At 46.3% G+C, this 19,670-nt stretch overlaps 2 protein-coding genes across 8 annotated transcripts in view; one reads left to right on the top strand and one right to left on the bottom strand.

Moving 5' to 3' along the window:
• Positions 1–15,434, top strand: part of SULF2 (sulfatase 2) — a 142,867-nt gene extending 127,433 nt beyond the window's left edge. For 3 of the 6 annotated variants that reach the window (XM_082361165.1, XM_082361164.1, XM_082361163.1), the window contains exons 12-21: positions 8,471–8,687; positions 8,813–8,909; positions 9,374–9,468; positions 10,407–10,466; positions 10,856–11,025; positions 11,236–11,378; positions 12,453–12,576; positions 13,285–13,318; positions 13,560–13,613; positions 14,575–15,434. In XM_082361165.1, the coding sequence (XP_082217291.1) occupies positions 8,471–8,687; positions 8,813–8,909; positions 9,374–9,468; positions 10,407–10,466; positions 10,856–11,025; positions 11,236–11,378; positions 12,453–12,576; positions 13,285–13,318; positions 13,560–13,613; positions 14,575–14,605 (1,025 nt within the window). In that variant the 3' untranslated portion in view covers positions 14,606–15,434. The remainder of the gene's footprint in view (positions 1–8,470; positions 8,688–8,812; positions 8,910–9,373; positions 9,469–10,406; positions 10,467–10,855; positions 11,026–11,235; positions 11,379–12,452; positions 12,577–13,284; positions 13,319–13,559; positions 13,614–14,574) is intronic. The other 3 variants (XM_082361168.1, XM_082361167.1, XM_082361166.1) reach the window with 2 other exon arrangements.
• A 628-nt stretch (positions 15,435–16,062) lies between these two features.
• The window catches only part of NCOA3 (nuclear receptor coactivator 3), a 123,999-nt gene continuing 120,391 nt past the window's right edge, over positions 16,063–19,670 (bottom strand). For both annotated transcript variants that reach the window (XM_082361133.1, XM_082361132.1), the window contains exon 23: positions 16,063–19,539. In XM_082361133.1, coding sequence (XP_082217259.1) covers positions 19,528–19,539 — 12 coding nt within the window. In that variant the 3' untranslated portion in view covers positions 16,063–19,527. The remainder of the gene's footprint in view (positions 19,540–19,670) is intronic.

Here is a 19,670-nt window from a genome sequence, read left to right on the forward strand (position 1 = left end):
TCAGTTACACACACACACACACACACATATATACACGTTTTTTCATACTCTTTTCCATTATGGTTTATCTCAGGATATTGAATTTAGTTCCCTGTGTTATACAGTAGAACCTTGTTGTTTATCCATTCTGTATATAATAGTTTGCATCTACCAACCCCAAACTCCCAATCCTTCCCTCCCCCACCCCCTCTCCCCCTTGGCAACCACGAGTCTGTCCTCCATGTCTATGAGTCTGTTTCTGTTTCATAGATATGTTCATTTGTGTCGTGTTTTAGATTCCATGTATAAGTGATATCATACGGTATTTGTCTCTTTCTGACTTACTTCGCTTAGTATGACAATCTCTAGGTCCATCCATGTTGCTGCAAATGGCATTATTTCATTCTTTTTTATGCCTGAGTAATATTCCATTGTATATATGTACCACAGTTTCTTTATCCATTCATCTGTCCATGGACATTAAGGTTGCTTCCATGTCTTAGCTATTGTAAGTAGTGCTGCTGTACGTAGGGGTGCATGTATGTTTTCGAATTAGAGTTTTCCGCAGATATACGCCCAGGAGTGGGATTGCAGGCGAAGTTTCTTGATCCGTGATCTTGGGAAAAGCTATCTAATTCGTGATGCCAGCTGCTTCCAGGCCTGGGAAGTGGCCCTGGAAATCCTTACTCTGAGGTCACCTGTGGGGACTGTCTCTCCCAGCTGTCTTGAGAGAGATGGTCTAGGCCAATTTGGCATGGCTTGCATGAACCCAAGACGATTTTCCCTTTATTTTGGTGGTAACATAGGGAGTGTAGGTAGGTAGCAGTACCTCATAACGTCCTTCCCAGAGAGGTGACAATGCATGTTTTCTTCTAAAGTCCTTGATGTAAACCCGGTCTCCTGGTCAAAAGGGATGTCAGGGTGTCAGGGAGGCTGCGCCCCTTTTCCCTCTTGGCAATAAGCTTCAGGTACACTAGTCAGTTCTTGTAGGCAGCTGGTCAGAGCATCACATTATTCACTTATGTTCCCACAATGTCCACTTAATCCAGAAATAGAAAGTTTAGAGATGCCAGTAGGCATGGGTTATCCAAGCACTATTTCAGAAGAGGTTAATCCATGTCTCCTATTGGAGTATTCCTGATCCTTCTACAGGCCAGAGGCAAAGCTTCTGACCGTTTAAGTCCAGTTACTTGCCAGAGCTTTTCCTAAAGTCCTTTTATATCTAGATTTTTGTGTTCCACTTGCCCTGATGGTGGAGTTATGGTACAGAGTATGGAATTTTAATGAGTACCCCAGAGTTTTTGCAAGCAGATGGTTTATCTCTGCTATGAAATGAGTTCCTTGGTCTGATTCAATCCATAAAGGAATGTCAAAATTAGGAATAACCTCAGTTATTAATTTCATTACCACTGTGTGGCATCACCACATCTAGTCGGATGGCATTCAGTCCCTCCACTAACCATGTAAAAGATAACCAAATAGCAAGAATAGCCTAAAGCTGGGGGCGAATCTATAAGATCTGTTTGGAGTGCCACAAAGGGCAGTGTGGGCCTGGTTAAGACTTCCTAGGGCACACCGATTTCTCCCAGAAGTTAGGTGCAATTCACTAGTAGTGCACTGGGAAATAATTTGGTCAGAAATTCCATGGCTGCCAGGGCAAAACCACTCTCCTGTCTGCACAGTACATCTCATTTGATGGGAGGTAAGCTCAAGCCACAAGGTCAAAGGAAAAGGAGCTACCTGAAGTACATGTGGCCCAATGTCTAATTTATCTGATCATTGTTTGGTACCTTTTTTGTGCCATTTGTCCTATTTAGATTGTGGGGCATTTGCCTGATAGTTAATATCAGTCAGGGATAAAGGCAGGTTTAAAAAGTGGGTGGAGAAAGGATAAAGGGGGCATTTTGAGCTGCAATTTTAGCAGCTCTTTCCACCCCATCCTTTCCTAAAGATAAAGCATCAGTCTCCTGAGCAGTGAACAACAGCAGCGTTAGAAGCGAGGTGACTAGCTTATAACAGGGCAGCAATTATATACCCGTTAGCACTAGGAGAACCTGCAGAAGTCAGGAATCCACGGGATCTCCAAATCGCACCAACACCATGGCAGACTCCAAAAGCATCTTTGGAGTCTGTGTAAATGGTGGCAGTTTCCCCTTTGCTCGTGTGCGTGCTCCAGGAAGAGCGATGAGTTCAGCCGCGTGGGCTGGTCTCACGGGCACAGAATATGCGTCAAGTGGTTCACGTGGGGAGCCACAGCATAACCAGTTATTATGTTTCCCTGGAAACTTCGTTTACTGGAGCCATCACAAAATCGAAGTAAGTCTGGGTTGTCTAAAGGGATGTCTGAGAGAGCATCTCGTGGCTTTGAGACCATTCCTGTAGTTGCGAGGCACTCGTGTGGCGTGGAGTGGGGCTCTCCACCATCAGGGAGGGGGGTAAAGGAGCCAGATTTAGAGTATTAATGATGGACGGTGATGGGTAGGTTAAGAGCTGCTCACAGGTGGTCTCTCGCCACGCAGAGAAGTGCTGCATCCTGTGAACTTGTAACATGGCAGACACAGCGTGGGAAACAGAGGTGACTGGGGGAGCCTATGGTTAGAGCACTGGCTTTGTAGTCAGCAGGGCCACGTACATAAGGGGGGCGTACCTGGTGCCGTAGAGTCTAACTGACATGAGAAATACGCTGTAGGACTTAACTGAGGCAAAAGGCTGTCCTAGAATGCCAGCAGTAATCCCATCATTTTCATGGCCATGTAGATGAAAAGGTTTATCACAATCAGGTAAGCCAAGAACCAGAGGTGTGGACAGAACTAATGTAAGGCTTCGTAGGGGAGCAGAATTTGCTACCCTAAAATACATCTCTTTGGCATATTATGTTGAGCTGGTTATTTTCTAGGAAACAGCAGACACAGGGGAAACTGAAAACCTAGTGGGAGTTGCCCTTTTGCAAGAAACACTGACGTCTGTAAGGGAAATCTCCATTTGTAACGCTGTCTCCCTCTCTGTCCCTGGAAGAGGAGGTTGACCAAATCTCTGGAAACTCTTCTCCGCGGAGAGGGCCAGGGCTTAAATCTGTGTCACAGTCACCCTTGTTTACTGTGCTTTTCCTGGTCGCCTTCCCTGACTGGATCTCCCACCCTCTACATCCTCTTTCGTCTTTGGCTGAGGGTGTGTTTCAGGTGAGGGCTTCCAGGTTTTTCCGGGTTTCTCCCATGGATACGTTATTAAACTTTTTTTGATTTTCTCCTGTTAACCTGTCTCAAGTCAACTTAATTCTTAGACCAGCCAGAAGAACCTAGAAGGGTAGAAGGAAAACTTCTCCCCGACGGCTATGCCAGTCCTTGTTACCGGTCTCCCTTGAGAGGTAAATGCAGAGAAGGTGTGCGTCAGGTGCATGGGATTGAAGAGGAATCTGAGCAGAGCTCAGTTACCTTAACCAGGCTGGGTCAGCAGGAGTCGAAGTGAGGGTAACAGCTGGGTTAGGGACCACAGGGTGCCCGGGAATTACAAGAGTTTATGGCTCTTAGGGCTTGTGCAAATCGAGAGATTTGATTCCCGTCTGGGCCAAATTTACCTTCTTTCATTACAAATTTACCTACTTTTATTTGGAGTGTGACAGGGTGAGGAAGTAAAAACAAGCACACCCAGCTCTCCGAGAGTCTATCATAGGGTTAATTCCTCGCTTTGTATCTCTTTGCAGAGAAGGGACCTGTTTATTTTTCTTCCAGGTCACGCATACAGGCTCAGCACTTAGTAGCAATCCAACTTCATTGGCCTGTGTGGCCCAGGGACTAATTGGGACATCTGTTAAAGACTCACCCTCTTCAGAGGAATTTAAATCAGGACGAGTTTCTAATAAGTAGGAGATTTGGGGCTTGGTCTGAGGGCAAGGAAATAAAAACGCCCTTCTCATTACATTGTAGAGTAGCATTAAATTTACGTAACAAATCTCTATCAAGAAGGTTTGCTGGTGAGCAGTTGGAAATTAGATATGATGGGTGTTAAGAGGCCCTAAAAGATATTAGGGTGGGCTGAGATGTGGGTAATGTAGTAGGTTGTCCGGAGACTCTGACTGCTTGGATAGAATCAGCAGTGACAGGTTGACATAAATCCTCTGAGCGATGGTAGAGGAAGGCACACTGGTGTCAATTAAGAAATGCAGTGTCCGATCCCGATCCTCTATTTTAAGTAGCCTCTGGGGTGCAACTGAGGATTGGCTGACCCCGTCATTTGGGAAGGAATCGCCCCTCAGAAGGAGAAGAATGAACTTTCTGGGCATGCTGGGGCCTAGGGGATGGTTTCTTAAACTTTCCTTTCTCTTGAGTGTAGGACAAATTTCTCTTCCATTGTCCTGATTTCTTATAATATCTGCAGTTGTCTGGAGGCAAACAGGAAGAGCTCTGAGTGAGCCTGGAGTTACTCTCAGAGTCATGCTTTTGTTTTCTTTTTTGTATTGAATTATAATTTACAATGTTGTGTTAGCGTCTGGTGTACAGCATAGTGATTCAGTTTTATACGTATATTCTATTTAGTTCCCTGTGCTATATAGTAAGACCATGTTATTTATCTGTTTTATATATAGTAGTGTGTATCCACTAATCCCAAACTCCTAATTTATCCCTCCCCCACCCCCTTTCCCCTTTGGTAACCATAAGTTTGTTTTCTCTGTCTGTGAGTCTGTTTTGTAAATAAGTTCATTTGTGTCATATTTTAGATTCCACATATAAGTGATATCGTGTGGTATTTGTCTTTGTCTGACTTACTTCACTTAGTATGATAATCTCTAGGTCCATCCATGTTGCTGCAAATGGCATTATTTCATTCTTTTTATGGGTGAATGTTATTCCATTGTATATATATACCACATCTTCTTTATCCATTCCTCTGCCAGTGGACATTTACGTTGCTTCCATGTCTTGGCTATTGTAAATAGTGCTGCTATGAACATAGGTGTGCATGTATCTTCTCGAATTATAGTTTTGTCTGGGTATATGCCCAGGAGTGAGATTACTGAATGATATGGCAACTCTATTTTTAGTTTTTTAAGGAACCTCCATAATGTTTTCCGTAGTGGCTGCACCAATTTACATTCCCACCAACGGTGTAGGAGGGCTCCCTTTTCTCCACACCCCCTCGAGCATTTGTTATTTGCAGACTTTTTTTTTTTTTTTAAACTACACTTGCCATTCATCTTCTTTTTAATTTTATTTATTTTTTTTATTCTATGGCTGTGTTGGGTCTTCGTTTCTGTGCGAGGGCCTTCCCTAGTTGAGGCAAGCGGGGGCCACTCTTCATCGCAGTGCACGGGCCTCTCACCATCGCGGCCTCTCTTGTTGCGGTGCAAAGGCTCCAGACGCGCAGGCTCAGTAGTTGTGGCTCACGGGCCCAGCTGCTCCGCGGCACGCGGGATCCTCCCAGACCAGGGCTCGAACCCGTGTCCCCTGCATTGGCAGGCAGACCCTCAACCACTGCGCCACCAGGGAAGCCCAATTTGCAGACTTTTTAATGATGGCCATTCTGACTGGTGTGAGGTGGTACTCATTGTAGTTCTGATTTGCAGTTCTCTAATAATTAGTGATATTGAGCATCCTTTCATGTGCCTATTGGCCATCTGTATGTTTTCTTTGGAGAAATGTCTATTTAGGTCTTCTGCCCATTTTTCGATCAGGTTGTTTGGTTTTTTGTTACTGAGTTGTATGAGCTGTTTGTATATCTTGGAAATTAATCCCTTGTCAGTAGGATCGTTTGCAAATATTTTCTCCCAGTCCTTAGGTTGTCTTTTTGTTTTCTTTGTGGTTTCCTTTGCTGTGCAAAAGCTTATACATTTGATTAGGTCCCATTTGTTTATTTTTGCTTTCATTTCTATTGCCTTGGGAGACTGACCTAAGACAACCTTGGTACGATTTGTCAGAGAATGTTTTGCCTGTGTTCTCTTCTAGGAGTTTTATGGTATCATGTCTTATATTTAAGTCTTAATTAAGCCATTTCGAATTTATTTTTGTGTATGGTGAGAGGGTGTTGATTTACAAGCAGCCGTCCAGCTTTCCCAACACCACTTGCTAAAGAGACTGTCTTTTCTCCATTGTATACTCTTGCCTCCTTTGTCGAAGATTCATTGACCGTAGGTGTGATGCTTTTGTTTTCCTAAAGGTTCAAATTGCAAAGCAAGAATTGTCGCTTTTAATTCTTTTTTCTGCATTCCTGGAAACTATTTTCGAAGAATCGAGCTCCAGCCTCCATTATTACAATTAGCGGTGGCCTAGACCAACCAACCACACTATTGTGAATTTGCTTTCTGATATCAAGGAGACAATTTCCCATTAGAGCAGATATGAAGAGATTCCTGTGCACTGGGGCTTCCAAGTTAAAGGCAGTGTGCCTTTGAAAAGTTTGCATGAAATGTTCAAAAAGGCTTTGGGATGCTTTCCTCCCGAGTACAGAATTCAACCTTAAACTAATTAACTTTAGGGGGAAAGGCCTCAGATATCGCTCCTGTCAAATCTTGACTGTCAGCCTCCAGCTGAGCCTCTTCCTGGTCATTTGCAGGCCTAGGAGAGGTTCCTGCATTCAGGGGGTAAGAGGTGGAGTCAGAGTGTTTTTTAATATCATTTTTTTCCCCACCAGCTGTGTTTCAAAGAACTTTAATTCAAAATAATCAATATGCCATTGTGGCATCTTGGGGTGGCCTGCTCTGAGCCCCAACACCTGCACACCCTCAGTTCTCCATAGGTGACTTAGAGCTTAGAAAAAAACACCTCTCAGCCCCGCCTCACTGCCCACCCTGTGGAGAGCATCCAGCTCACTGCTGGGGAAATAGACTCGGAGAAGATCAGTGACCTCCCCAAGCCCCCTCTCCCTTTTCTGTCTGGGAGAATGTGCTGCTTGGCTCTTTTTTCCCCAGTTCAAATTAATGGGTTTTTTGATCTTGTTTTGTGGGGTTTTACTGCAGTGTAATTAACATATTACATTAGTTTCAGGTGTACAACATTGTGATTCGATATTTGTATATATTGCAAAGTGATCACGCCAACAAGTCCACTTAACATAGTTACAAAAATTTTTTTTCTGGTGATGAGAACTATTAAGACCTATTCTCTCAGCAACTTTCAAATATGCAGTATGGTATTATTATTAACTGTAGCCACCATGCTGTACATTACATCCCCAGGACTGACTGACTCTGTAACTGGAAGTTTGTACCTTTTGACCTCCTTTGCCCATTTCGCCCACCCTTCCTACCCCCCACCCCCCCATTTGGCAACCACTAATCTGTTCTCTATGAGCTTGGTTGGTTGGTTGGTTTTAGATTCCACTGATAAGTGAGATCATATGCTATTAGTCGTTCTCTGACTTATTTTGCTTAGCATAATCCCCTCAAGGTCCACCTCCGTTGTCGCAAACAGAGAGATTTCCTTCTATTTGATGGCTGAGTAATATTCCAGTGTGTGTGTGTGTGTGTGTGTGTGTATGTGCCACATCTTCTGTATCCATTCATCCATCAGTGGACACTTAGGTTATTTCCGTATCTTGGCTATTGTAAATAATGCAGTGAACATGGGGGTGCAGATGTCTTTGAGTTAGTGTTTTTGTTTTCTTCAGATAAATATCCAGAAGTGGAATTGCTGGATCATACGGTGTTCTATCTTTAATTTTTTGAGGAACTTCCATACTGTTTTCCAAAGTGGCTGCAACAATTTACATTCCCACCAACAGTGCACAATTGCTCCCTTTTCTCCACATCCTCGCCAACATTTGTTATTTCGTATTTTTTTGATAATAGCCATTCTGATGGATGTGAGGTGGTGTCTCACTGTGGTTTTGATCTGCATCTCCCTGATGATTAGTGATGTTGAGCAGCTTTTCATGTGCCTGTTGGCCATCTGTATGTCTTCTTTGGAAAAATGTCTATTCTGATCCTCTGCCTGTTTTTCAATTGATTGTTTAGGGGTTTTGCTATTGAATTATATGAGTCTTTATATTTTGGATATTAATGGCTTGTCAGTTTTTATCATAAATGGATGTTGAATTTCGTAAAATGCTTTTTCTGCATATATTGAGATGACCATATGATTTTTATCCTTCATTTGTTAATGTGGTATATCCCATTGATTTGCAGATGGTAAACCATCCTTGCATCCCTGGAATAAATCCCACTTGATCATGGTATATGATCCTTTTAATGTATTGTTCTATTTGGTTTGCTAATATTTTGTTGAGGATTTTTGCATCTATGTTCATCAGAGATAACTAGCCTGTACTTTTCTTGTGGCATCCTTGTGTGGTTTTGGTATCAGAGTAATACTGGCCTCGTAAAAATAAGTTTGGAAGTGTTCCCTCCTTTGCTATTTTTGGAAGCATTTGAGAAGGATTGGTATTCATTCTTCTTTAAATGTTTGGTGGAATTCACCAGTGAAGCTGTCTGGTCCTAGACTTTTTGTTTGTTGGAAGGTTTCTGATTACTGCCAGCCCAGCCACCCCTCTGACCCCACAGAGTACAAGGCCAGCTACGTCCGGAATCGCTCCATCCGCTCAGTGGCCGTCGAGGGGCACCACGTCGGCCTGGACGACTGGTCCCAGCCCCGCAACCTCACCAAGCGGCACTGGCCAGGCGCCCCTGAGGACCAAGACAACAGGGACGGCGGGGACTTCAGTGGCACCGGGGGCCTTCCGGACTACTCAGCCCCCAACCCCATTAAAGTCACACATCGGTGAGAGTCTAGGGTGGGGGTTGGAGGGGGGGCTGGACCTTGGCAGGGGCGCCCACACCTCTCGGGCCCCTGCCTGGGCCCCTTCAACGCCCCGAGGGCCCCACGTGACCCCTTCTCTCGAACAGGTGCTACATCCTGGAGAACGACACGGTCCAGTGCGACCTGGACCTGTACAAGTCCCTGCAGGCCTGGAAGGACCACAAGCTGCACATTGACCACGAGGTGACGGGAGTCTGGGCCAGGAGGGTTCTCACGACCCCGAGCTCGGCGGGGCCACCAGCCACAGCCGGAGGCAGGGAAGCCAGGCCCAGGGGAGGGAGGCCCCGCGGAATCCTTCACCAGGGCCAGCAGTGTCGGTCCTGGCCTCAGACAGACAGCTCCTGCCGGACTGGGGTGGGGGGAACAGCACAGCCACGTCGTACCCCTTTGTGATCTACAAGATGCTCACACCACACTCAGCCCCACAGGCCTCGGGGGAGACCTTGAAGTCCCCCATGGGCTCAGCTGGTTCTCGGGCAGGACAAGACAGGAGAATGACCCACAGTTCCTTCAGCAGGTGGAACCAAGGACCCCCCCCCCCTCAGCATCCACAGACGCACACAGTGGCTGGGAGGCCCCGCCAGGCCAGCCCTGCTGACCCAGCCCCCCCAGAGGCTCACGGCCTCCTCTCCTGCTCCCTCCCTCAGATCGAGACCCTGCAGAACAAAATTAAGAACCTGAGGGAAGTCCGAGGTCACCTGAAGAAAAAGAGGCCAGAAGAATGTGACTGTCACAAAATCAGGTGAGGAGGTAGCAGAAAGCCCCTGGGAAGGCCCCGAGTGCTCTTGGGGGATCACTCCTAGGGATACAGCATCCCCTCCTCTGTGACTCCTTTCATTATTTTTATATCCCTGTCTCCTTGCTTAGGGTAAACATAATTAGTAATAATTCACATCCCCGTTGTCAGCCACTGGGCAGAAAGCACCGCCCCTCGGGTACCAGCCAGATGCCCAGATTCATGCACTGCTGACAGGCAGGCCCTTGACTGTGGAGCCGGTTCCCAGGAGGGAAAAGTGCCTCTACTGACTGCCCTTCTGGGGACAGCCCACGCGGCCCAAGGCCCACGTTACCAGCTCAGGGAACCCCCAGCCCAAGGGTCTGAACTCAGGAGCAGCGCCGTCCAACAGAACCTCTCTGGTGATGGAAGCAGCTGTATCTGTGCTGCCCCATATGGTGGCCACCAACCAACCACACGTGGCTATTGAGCTCTGAACTGCGGCCACTGGAGCTGAGGAACCGAATTGGTAGTTTAATTAAAATTGAAATAGCCACATGTGGTTAGTGGCTACTGTAGTCACTGCTGCCTTTCCAGAAAGGGCTTACAAAATATGGGTTCCCCCAGGGCTGGCCCTGACCAAGCGTCAGGTGGGCGGGGGCGGGGGGGCAACCCGCCTGGAGATGCTGAGGCTAAAGCCACGCAGAGCCAGGCCCAGCCTCCAGACTTGGCTAACTCGCCTCTACCCCGACCTTCTGTGTGTGGCTGAGGCCTTCAGCGGGGGGCTCCCAGGTCACGTATGGAGGAAGGACCTGGGCAGGCAGGGAGCTGCCACGCAGGGCTAGTGCCTCCCCAGCCCCGCCCCAGGAGGAGAAACAGGGATCCCAGAGAAGCGCAGTTCGCAGCCACCCCACGGTGTGGCGCTGTGCACAGTGTCTGAAAGCCAGGCTCGGGGTCTGTTGCAGTTACCACGCCCAGCACAAAGGCCGCCTCAAGCACAAAGGCTCCAGCCTGCATCCGTTCAGGTAAGGGCAGAGGCGGCCCTCCCTTAAGCCAAAACAAACAAGGACAAGCCAAGTCCTGGCCTTTCCCTGGGAGGCGCAGCAGTCCTTGCAGAGGCCCGACTGCCAGATGAACGACGAGCAAGGGTCCGGGTGCCCCTCTGTGGCCGGAGCGGGTTACTGCAGGGCAGGGCAGGGCACAGGCCCCAGGGACGGGTGTGAGCAGGAGGCCCCACACACCCTAACCCTGTGCTGCCTCGGGAGCTAACGTCGGATGACAGGAGCCAAGGACCTGGGCAAGGAGCCTTCCCTTTGGGAACCCTCCAGGGCCACGACCCTGGCTCCCTGGGCAGGAAGAGGCTCCAGGGTGGGGCCGGGGCAGGTGTGAGGGGTGCGGCCCTGTGTGCCCCTAGGAAGGGCTTGCAGGAGAAGGACAAGGTGTGGCTGCTGCGGGAGCAGAAGCGCAAGAAGAAACTCCGCAAGCTGCTCAGGCGCCTGCGGAACAACGACACGTGCAGCATGCCCGGCCTCACGTGCTTCACCCACGACAACCAGCACTGGCAGACGGCGCCCCTCTGGACGCGTGAGCCAGCCGGGCCCAGGGCGGGGGCTCCTCCCGGGGGTCCCAGCACCCCAGCACCCCCCAGCTTGTGAGCGCTTCCTGGCCAGACCCTGAGGGTCTTTCGGGAACAGGTCCCCCAGCAACCTCAGGGGTCAAGTGCTCCGGCAGGAAGGGGCTGGGGGCTGGCAGCCAGGGCCTCCTCGGCTCAGGGCGTGCTCTCTCCCCTGGCAGTGGGGCCCTTCTGCGCCTGCACCAGCGCCAACAACAACACGTACTGGTGCATGAGGACCATCAATGAGACCCACAACTTCCTCTTCTGTGAATTTGCAACCGGCTTCCTAGAGTTCTTTGATCTCAACACAGACCCCTACCAGGTACGGGCAACACAGGCTGGAGAAATGGGGCCCCTGCCAGGTAGGCCCCCCCCCACCCCGAGAAAGTGATAACCGGTTTTTCAAGTCCCACTGAGTCCCTAAGACAGCAGAAGTGAGCTGAAGCCACCAGGAAGGCTGGGACTCTGTGTGCCATCCGCCCTTCCTGCCTCCGTCTTCCTGCGTCCGGGTACAGCCTCTTCCCTCCAACTTACGCACCTGGCACGGTTCCAGCAGGCTTTGTGGGATCTTGGGAAGACGCCTAGAAATTTGGAGGCTCAGGGGTCCTTAGGGTCAGGCCAAACCCTACAGATGATAGGCCGGTAACTAACACTCAGGCAGCCCTTACTCCGTGCTTCCCCTATATTAACCCAACTGAACACATGCGGGACTGAAGCGGCCACGGGGCCTGGTGACTGGAACGTGCGTGTCCCTTCTGAAACAGATGGTCACGACCCAGCTTCAGCACTAGAGCTGCTCAGTAGCATGGCCTTGGCATTGCCCAGTCTTCCATGTTTCAAGAAAAGCCTGAAAGTAATCTTTTACACGATTTGTAAGTGCAAGCAACTCGATTGTCTTGTTTTGCTCTAATTACCATACAGGCCACCAGTCTTTCTCCTTTGATAGGTCATCCCTGTATTTTACAAAAGGGGGTGACAGAGCTGGTAGGTTAGTGGGTCACCAGCGATTCCCAGACCAGGTAAGGACAAGGTCACTCACCCAGCCCTTCACCAGATGGCTGCTTTTCCATCAAGAGGACCTGAGGGGCTGTGAAGGAAGGCTGCTTAAAAATACAGGGCTGGGAAGGGCTTCTTTCCAAGCTTGGTAAATTTCCTGACCAGTGGCTCCAGGAGTTCAATGTGATGTACACAGAGGTGGTTTTTATTTTGAGATTTCACGCATGTGGGGCTAGAGGCAAAAGGTAGTTCTAACTGTTCCAAACCCCAGCTCTTGTGGAAGTAGAGGTCACCATTCCTTCACACCTTGTACTCCTGCCTGAAGTCCCCCAGCTGGTAGAAGGGGGCAGGGGGCGTCCCTGTCTTCACCTTGTTGATAACGTACCTTTTTTCCAACCAGTTGATGAACGCAGTGAACACCCTGGACAGGGACGTCCTCAATCAGCTACACGTGCAGCTCATGGAGCTGAGGAGCTGCAAGGGTTACAAGCAGTGTAACCCCCGGACCCGGAACATGGACCTGGGTGAGCAGGTGCCCCAGCGTGGTGCAGGATGACCACAGGAGGGGATTGAGGAGGTCCTGTCTGAAGAGTGAACCCAGAATCGCCAGGAGTTGGTGAATTCTCACCAGTAGCTATAATATCACCTTCCTAACATTCACCAACCACGTGCTCCTTTTACGATAAGTGCCATCACTTACCCATCACTATAAGCCCGCCAGGGTGCTAAGTGTTTTACATGCATAAACTGACAGGCCTTCTGACAACCCTCTGAGGTGAATCTGCTTGTCCTCGTTTTATGGATGAGTAACGTGACTGGGTCCAGAGCCCACGCACTTGGTCACACTACCACATCCTCTGGGAAATTTGCCGAGAGCCCACACTCGGGATCTCCCAGCTGCCCTCGGCTGTCTGTCCTCGGTAGCATACGTGTTCCGTGCCCACGTGTGGCTCCCCCACTGTGACCAAGGTCAGTGGTGAATGACTGCAACAGAAGCCTGAAACCGATAAGAGGCCACGAGAGTGTAGGAGACCTACCAAGAGTCTTAGGGACAGATCACCTGGTAATTCAGTCCCCTCTGTCTAGGAGCCACTACCAACGTCATGGGTTTGTGACAAAAGACCTGAAGTGTTTTATAGAAGAAAAAGAGGCAGTTATAAAGTTTGTCCTTGCTTGTGCCACTTTTGCCCTAATTTACCTGTTTCCATGTTGTGCATTTCTCTCTCCTTTAGGACTGAAAGATGGAGGAAGCTATGAGCAATACAGGTATTGCTTTTGCTTTTAAAGCCTGACAGTCGCCCCATATGGTGGCCCATCCTGTAGTCTAACCTCGAGGTTGCACGTGTGAGGTTGGGATGCTACCTTTCTCTGGTCTGCCAGGGGCCTAGCTCACCCACCAGCGATAGGTGTCCACTAAGAGACCTTCTTTGTCTAGTTCTTTGGGGGTCACTTTTTCTTTCTTGGTGATGGTTAACACTCTTTCTCCTTTTGACACTCGAAAACTTAGGCAGTTTCAGCGTCGAAAGTGGCCAGAAATGAAGAGACCTTCTTCCAAATCACTGTGAGTTGAGGAACCAGTTTACCAATAGAGATCTGGCCTGATCCGCTTCGTTTTGCCGAGGCTGTTCTGCATGCGTGCCCCTTCTCACTCATTCCTCTCATCTGTTCCCATAAGAGGGGAAGCAGTCATATCAGTCTTTCCCATAAAATAACATACTCGGATACATTTCATGTTCTAGATTAATACTTTGTCTAATACACCGTTGTTCTCCACATCATCATCTGTGCTTGGCAAGCTCAAGGCCTTCCTGAGAGGCTGAGAACCATGTCAGTCGGCTGAGTGCCAGGCGTCTTGAAGGCTGTGGCTGTAGAGGTGCTACCTGGTCCAGTGTCAGCGGCAAGGTGGCCTCGCTGAACAGTCTCCAAAACATCCGTGCTACGAACTCCAGGGCCAACAGAGGCTGGTAGGGGCCAGGAGGCTGTGGCAACCTGCAGAGGTCACTCTGGTCTAAAGAGAACGGAATGGGATGCAATGTGAATCCTCCGCTTCATCAAGAAAATCCAGAAATGTAGATATGTGTGAGAATTTGTTAATGCTGGCAACTAATTTAACATGAAGTTACCATGCAGGCCAACCAGCGCCCTTGGTGAGCTGCCATTTGCAACCTCTGGCCTATTCATTTCTGTCTTTATATGCATATAAACCTGTGTGGCTTTAACAGGAAAAATAATGAGCCAATTAAGCATTTCTTTGGTGCTACCAGAATGAAAGCACTTGATCTTTACATCTCATTTTCTCCTTAGCCACTATCCTATCCAGATCTTTAAATGACATCTTTGCCAGCCACTGAATGTGTAAGCCAACAACTGACAATCTAGATGATTAGGTGATAGCGAGCCCTGAGGGACCTAGAAATACTCCTCCTCCGCAGCCACATCCTTGAAGCAAAGCTTACTCAGCTGTAGGACCAATGAAGAAATCCATAAGCAGCGTGATACATGAGTTTGCTTCTGTTCTACAGGGGACAACTGTGGGAAGGCTGGGAAGGTTAAGAAGCACGAGCTGGACCTCCAAAAACAGAGGCATCACCTGCACAATGAAAAACTCTGATTTCCAGCAGACCTATGATGTTAGCCAAGAAGCCTGAGACACACAGAATTCGCTTTCAGTCAACGTGGCAGATTCTGGAAGAGAACCATCAGGAGTAGTGAGACTTCTGGAAGTCCATTTTTGCCCTGCTTTTGCTTTGGATTATACCTCACCAGCTGCACAAAATGCATTTTCATATCAAAAAGTCACCACTAACCCTCTCTGAGAGGCTCACAAGGGAAGAACAGCAGAGAGAGAGATTTTCTTGGAAATTTTCCCCAAGGGTGAAAGTCACTGGAATTTTTTTAAATCACGGTAAGAACCACGCTGTTTTGGGAAGAACCACCCTGTTTTAAATCCTCTTATTCTTTTGGTCCTTCACAAAGAAGGAACTAGGAAGCAGGACAGAGGCAGGAAATGCTGACCGAGTTTCACAATGAGTCAACAGCACAGAAGTCATAAATTTATACTTCACACGATAACCCTGGTTGCCTCTGAAGAAACTGACTTCACTGTATATATGTGACGATTTACATGTAACCAGCTCGGGAACTTTTAGGGGAATTTGACTAATAAGAAAACCCAATTTTCAAGAGTGGTGGTGTCAATAAACGCTGTGGCCCATGTAAAAGAAAACCCCGTGCAGTTGTAGACTTTCCTCTTCCTGACCAGATGCCATTTCTCCCAGGATTCCTTTGTTATCTGTCCCAGAACTGATGTTTTTTAAAGTCCTGCAAAGACATGAAGTTGATGTATGTCCCAAGTTTTAATAAAACTGTATTTGTAAAGAAATTTTGTAGTCTAAGTATTATCAAACAATGTTGAAAACCCCAGCCAGTGACCAGCAGTTAGTTGGTATGAGAGAACCTTTGACATTTTCTAAAAGGCCATTCTTAGGAGTCTTTTTGGTGTGTTTGGTTCTTTTTTTGTTAAAAAGCATTCAAGATACCACCAGTCAACACCTTTTTGGAAGGAGACACCATGGGTTTAGATGGTTTTTTAAAAGGGAATACATGGTTATAAATTGACTAGAATTTACCATACTTCAGGGACCTCAAAGGTAAGTCTCATATCACACCAGCTTTAGGGCCTCACTTTTTAAAAGTATTAACCAACTGCAAAGCAACTCACCTCATCCAGCCCTTCGTCGTGTACCGGGTAGTCCCACGGGTAAAGGTAGCTGTCGGAACACTAGACTGGGAGGAGGAGGAACTTCAGCCATCACCTGGCCCAGCACGTTTCTCCCTGACACACGACCCCTAAGCACTTACCTCGTGTAAGAACAGGACCATGCTTTCAAGATTTCTTTTAACCTCACAGAAACTGCTACTATTATCTGAAATAGGATTCCTTAGCCTTATCTCTTACCCTTTATCCAATTGGGATTTAAAAAAAAAAAAAAAAAGTGGCACACTCAGCCTTCAATTTTAAATAGAAACCTTTATTTACAATGACGTCCAAAATGATCAACAAAGGAGTCACAGCTTACCACTCAACCATCTCATAAGTTATCCCGTGTGGTTTGGATTCTTTGCAGTGTGATTTATATTTTTTAAAAACAACATTTAATGTAAACTTGATTGAAAGTGAATTCATTCTCAATACTGTAAGTCAATTCCTGAGAATTTAAATATTGCTCTCAGAATGACATGTCCATCTTCTTCAAAATTCCATATATTGGAAAGAGAGAAAGAAAGAGAAGGAAAGAAAAAGAGAACACCCTGCTCGTGATTAAACAGTCTGCCTTGGAGCCACGTAACAGCTCCTGCTCCTCTGCAGCAGGGGAAAGTTCATCTACCCAAGAGGTTTTACTCCTATGAATTTCCCACTTGCGAACAAATGCACGGATTCTGCAAATAAAAAGGGAACTGGACAGGCACATGGGTAGCTGGCAATCCATTCTGTTTACTTTCCAGCTGCATCTGTCTATGGATCAAGGAACTTATAGGACAGCAAGCCAGCTATGTTCTGTAGTACCCCGCCCCTATACACCCCCGACTCACCTTAGATATTAAATACTGAATAACTAAGCAGTCCTATTGATTGATATTTACACCTTTCCATCAAGATGCACAGTTTAGAAAAGTGGCATCATAATATGATGGATTTCAACAATGGATTTCTCTTTGTTTTTTTAAAGGAAGAAACGTATCTCCTTTATATCATTTTGATCTTTATAAAATATATATATATTTATATTTATATATCTTTGGGTTCAGCAAAAAAGTAGGTACTGGAAATATCTCACATTCTAAAAGCAGATGAAAACATTACTTACATTGTTCACCCAACAGATACTAAGGTTTAAAAAAGTGGTGGGGGTGAGGGAAGGGGTGAGGAGAGGTAGAGGAGTACAAAGAGAATTATCCGAAAAAGATAAAACAGGAATAAAGGTAAAAACAACAAATTATCTCAAAGACTGCATCTATTAAAAGGAAACAAAATCTCAAATTTGCACCAATAAAATGAACAAGTAGAAAATATAAAAACTTATAATAAACTTCATTTTTCTTCCATATAAAAAGGGGGTGCTGCCTTCTACTTAGCCTGGAGTCAGGACTGACTGAGGAAAAGAATCACAAAACTTTTTGTTTTTAATTAAAAGTCAAGAAAGGGTAAGAGCACCATTCTATTTCTCCCACACACGTGTGACTTCAACGAGAAAGGTTCAGATACAACTGTGTCTAAAAAGACAGAGACTCTTATTCAGCTCTGCCTCTGTCTCCAGACCAGAGGATGTGTTATCTAAAAAGTACAGGCCACTCGGATGGAAGCTGATGGATTTATAATCTTAGATTTGTTTTTAACCAGGTGGGGGGAGTGTGAAACTCAAATCCACTCTAGTGGTGGTTCTGGAAACAGGTTTCACTTACCCATAAGTCAAAGAAATTAAATGATCTCACTTTCAGAGACACCTAGAAATATTGGCTAAACGTGTGAAAAATTTTTAACTGGCTCTCAGTTATTGCTAGGAAATGACACCAAGGCTAACAGACATTTGAAATTCATAGATAGTCCAAAAACCCAATTTCATTCAACTGTTTGAACCTGATAAAGTAAACCAGGTAAAGGGAATTAAACTTGACTTTCTTCCCTATTCCCAACTGACAAGTGGCAGCAGCAGAAAGGGGCGGGGGCAGAGCAGGGAGGGAATGCAAAGGCGCCCAATCAGACCTCGGCTCTGAATCTCAGGAAACTGGCTGCTATGGAGACTGAACTCCTTAGGAAATAACCATGATGCTACTCCTCCAATTCTCGGGGGAAAACATCACAGTAGTGGAAGGACAAGACAAGCTGAGCAGACACCAGGAACCATACACTGAGGATTCTACGCCTGAGATGTCAATGTGGGACTCAGGTCCTAGCAACCAAAACCTTAGAGCACTCCTAAAATGGATGAGAAGACAACGTATTCACTTTTTTTAAAAAATACCATGAATTGCCATTTAATTTATGGACTGCTTAAAATCCAAGATTCTTCTTTGAAATCAAATTGCTTGATCTTTTAAAATCCTTGATATCTGGGGGGTTTTTTTAAGTTTATTTCCCCGTATCTACTCTCTCCCCCAAAATTAACAAAGTGCTTAGTTCTGGTAGAGAAATTTTTTTTAAAAATTTAAATGTCTACATCTAAATGATCTCTTTAAAAAGCATTTAGATTAAGAGACTGAAAACAAGCGAGGCATCTAAGGCTGGGGGCAAGGAAAAGCTGTTGGCCACTGCCCCATCCCCCAGGCCACAAAATTCAGGGGATGACTTCTGTTGGTAACCTCACCATGTTGAACTTACTGAAATCAACAATGTTAAATATTTAGTTTCACAAACTCTGTAAAAATGAGTTGTTGTGACCTACAAAAAAGGTATATACATATTTTACATAATACAATATCTTAAAGGTCATATTTACAAAAGAAATTCTATTCACAGAAACACTGCGAAATTCTGATTCAGAATGCAGTACCTGGCCTTGGGTTTTCTGCAGTTTATTTTCAAAAAAAGCATTATTGCTCTACCATATAGGCAAAGGGTGAAACCAGTACTTTCAACAACAACAAAAATCACAGTTCTTGTCCAACAGATTAGTTTAGACAAAAACTAGGTATGTGGTTCACCGTTCCTCAAGACCTCGAGAATATTGCATTTATCCATTACTTTTTAAATAAAGTGCACTCCGCTGCACGTTAGCATATGAAAGACTGCCACTGACTGCTGCAATTAAATACTGTCATCTATTTTCCCTTCTGCGAAGCCATTTGACACCAAGGACAATTCCTGGAGGTGAAGTATTACAGGACAGTAGGGGCAGATAAAAATGCTATTTAGGAAAAAGCCTAGGACAACCAAGAGTAGGGTCAGAGCAACTCAACACTATCCTTAAGGGAGAACTTTGAAATGCCCACTCCCGGGACAGAACCTGATAGTGACAAAAACACTCGAGGTTGGGACCATGCTCTTCACCCAATACCGCAACTATCAAGAAACCGGATGTTCTAATCTCTTGATTTCTCCAATGTTCTCTGGCCCACCTACATTTTTTCCAAAGACTTTGGATAGCAAAGCAGAAAAAAGTGACACCGGACAGTTCTGTGATCAGTAACACTCCGTGCCTCCACAATCACATCCTGAAAAGGCAGACGCCAAAAATATTTCTGTTTTAAACACCATGATACATAGGAGGAGGGAAAAATTAACAGGTAGATATCACGCTTCAGCTTAAAATCCAGTCCTGCCTGCTCAAATGACATCACTTGAAATACCCTTGATGGAGATCAAAGCTGGTCCTTTCTTCAAAGCTGGGTGCCTAGACAATGATTCTTTACTCCCAATAATCCTAGTGCAGTGTCATTTGTACAGTGATTTCCTTGGAGGTCCTGGGGTAGGGATGTCAGCAATATTTCTGTTGGCAACCAGAAGTAACATGAGTAAAACACACACTTTGCCCAACAGAAAAGAATCCGTTATGTCTACGCTGATGGCTTGCAACATGGCTCTGGCTGACTGATTCAGTTCTTAGATCCCAGATTTCTG

Source organism: Balaenoptera borealis, assembly GCF_965194805.1.
Source record: "Balaenoptera borealis genome assembly, chromosome: 16".
NCBI classification, from domain to species: Eukaryota; Metazoa; Chordata; class Mammalia; order Artiodactyla; family Balaenopteridae; genus Balaenoptera; species Balaenoptera borealis.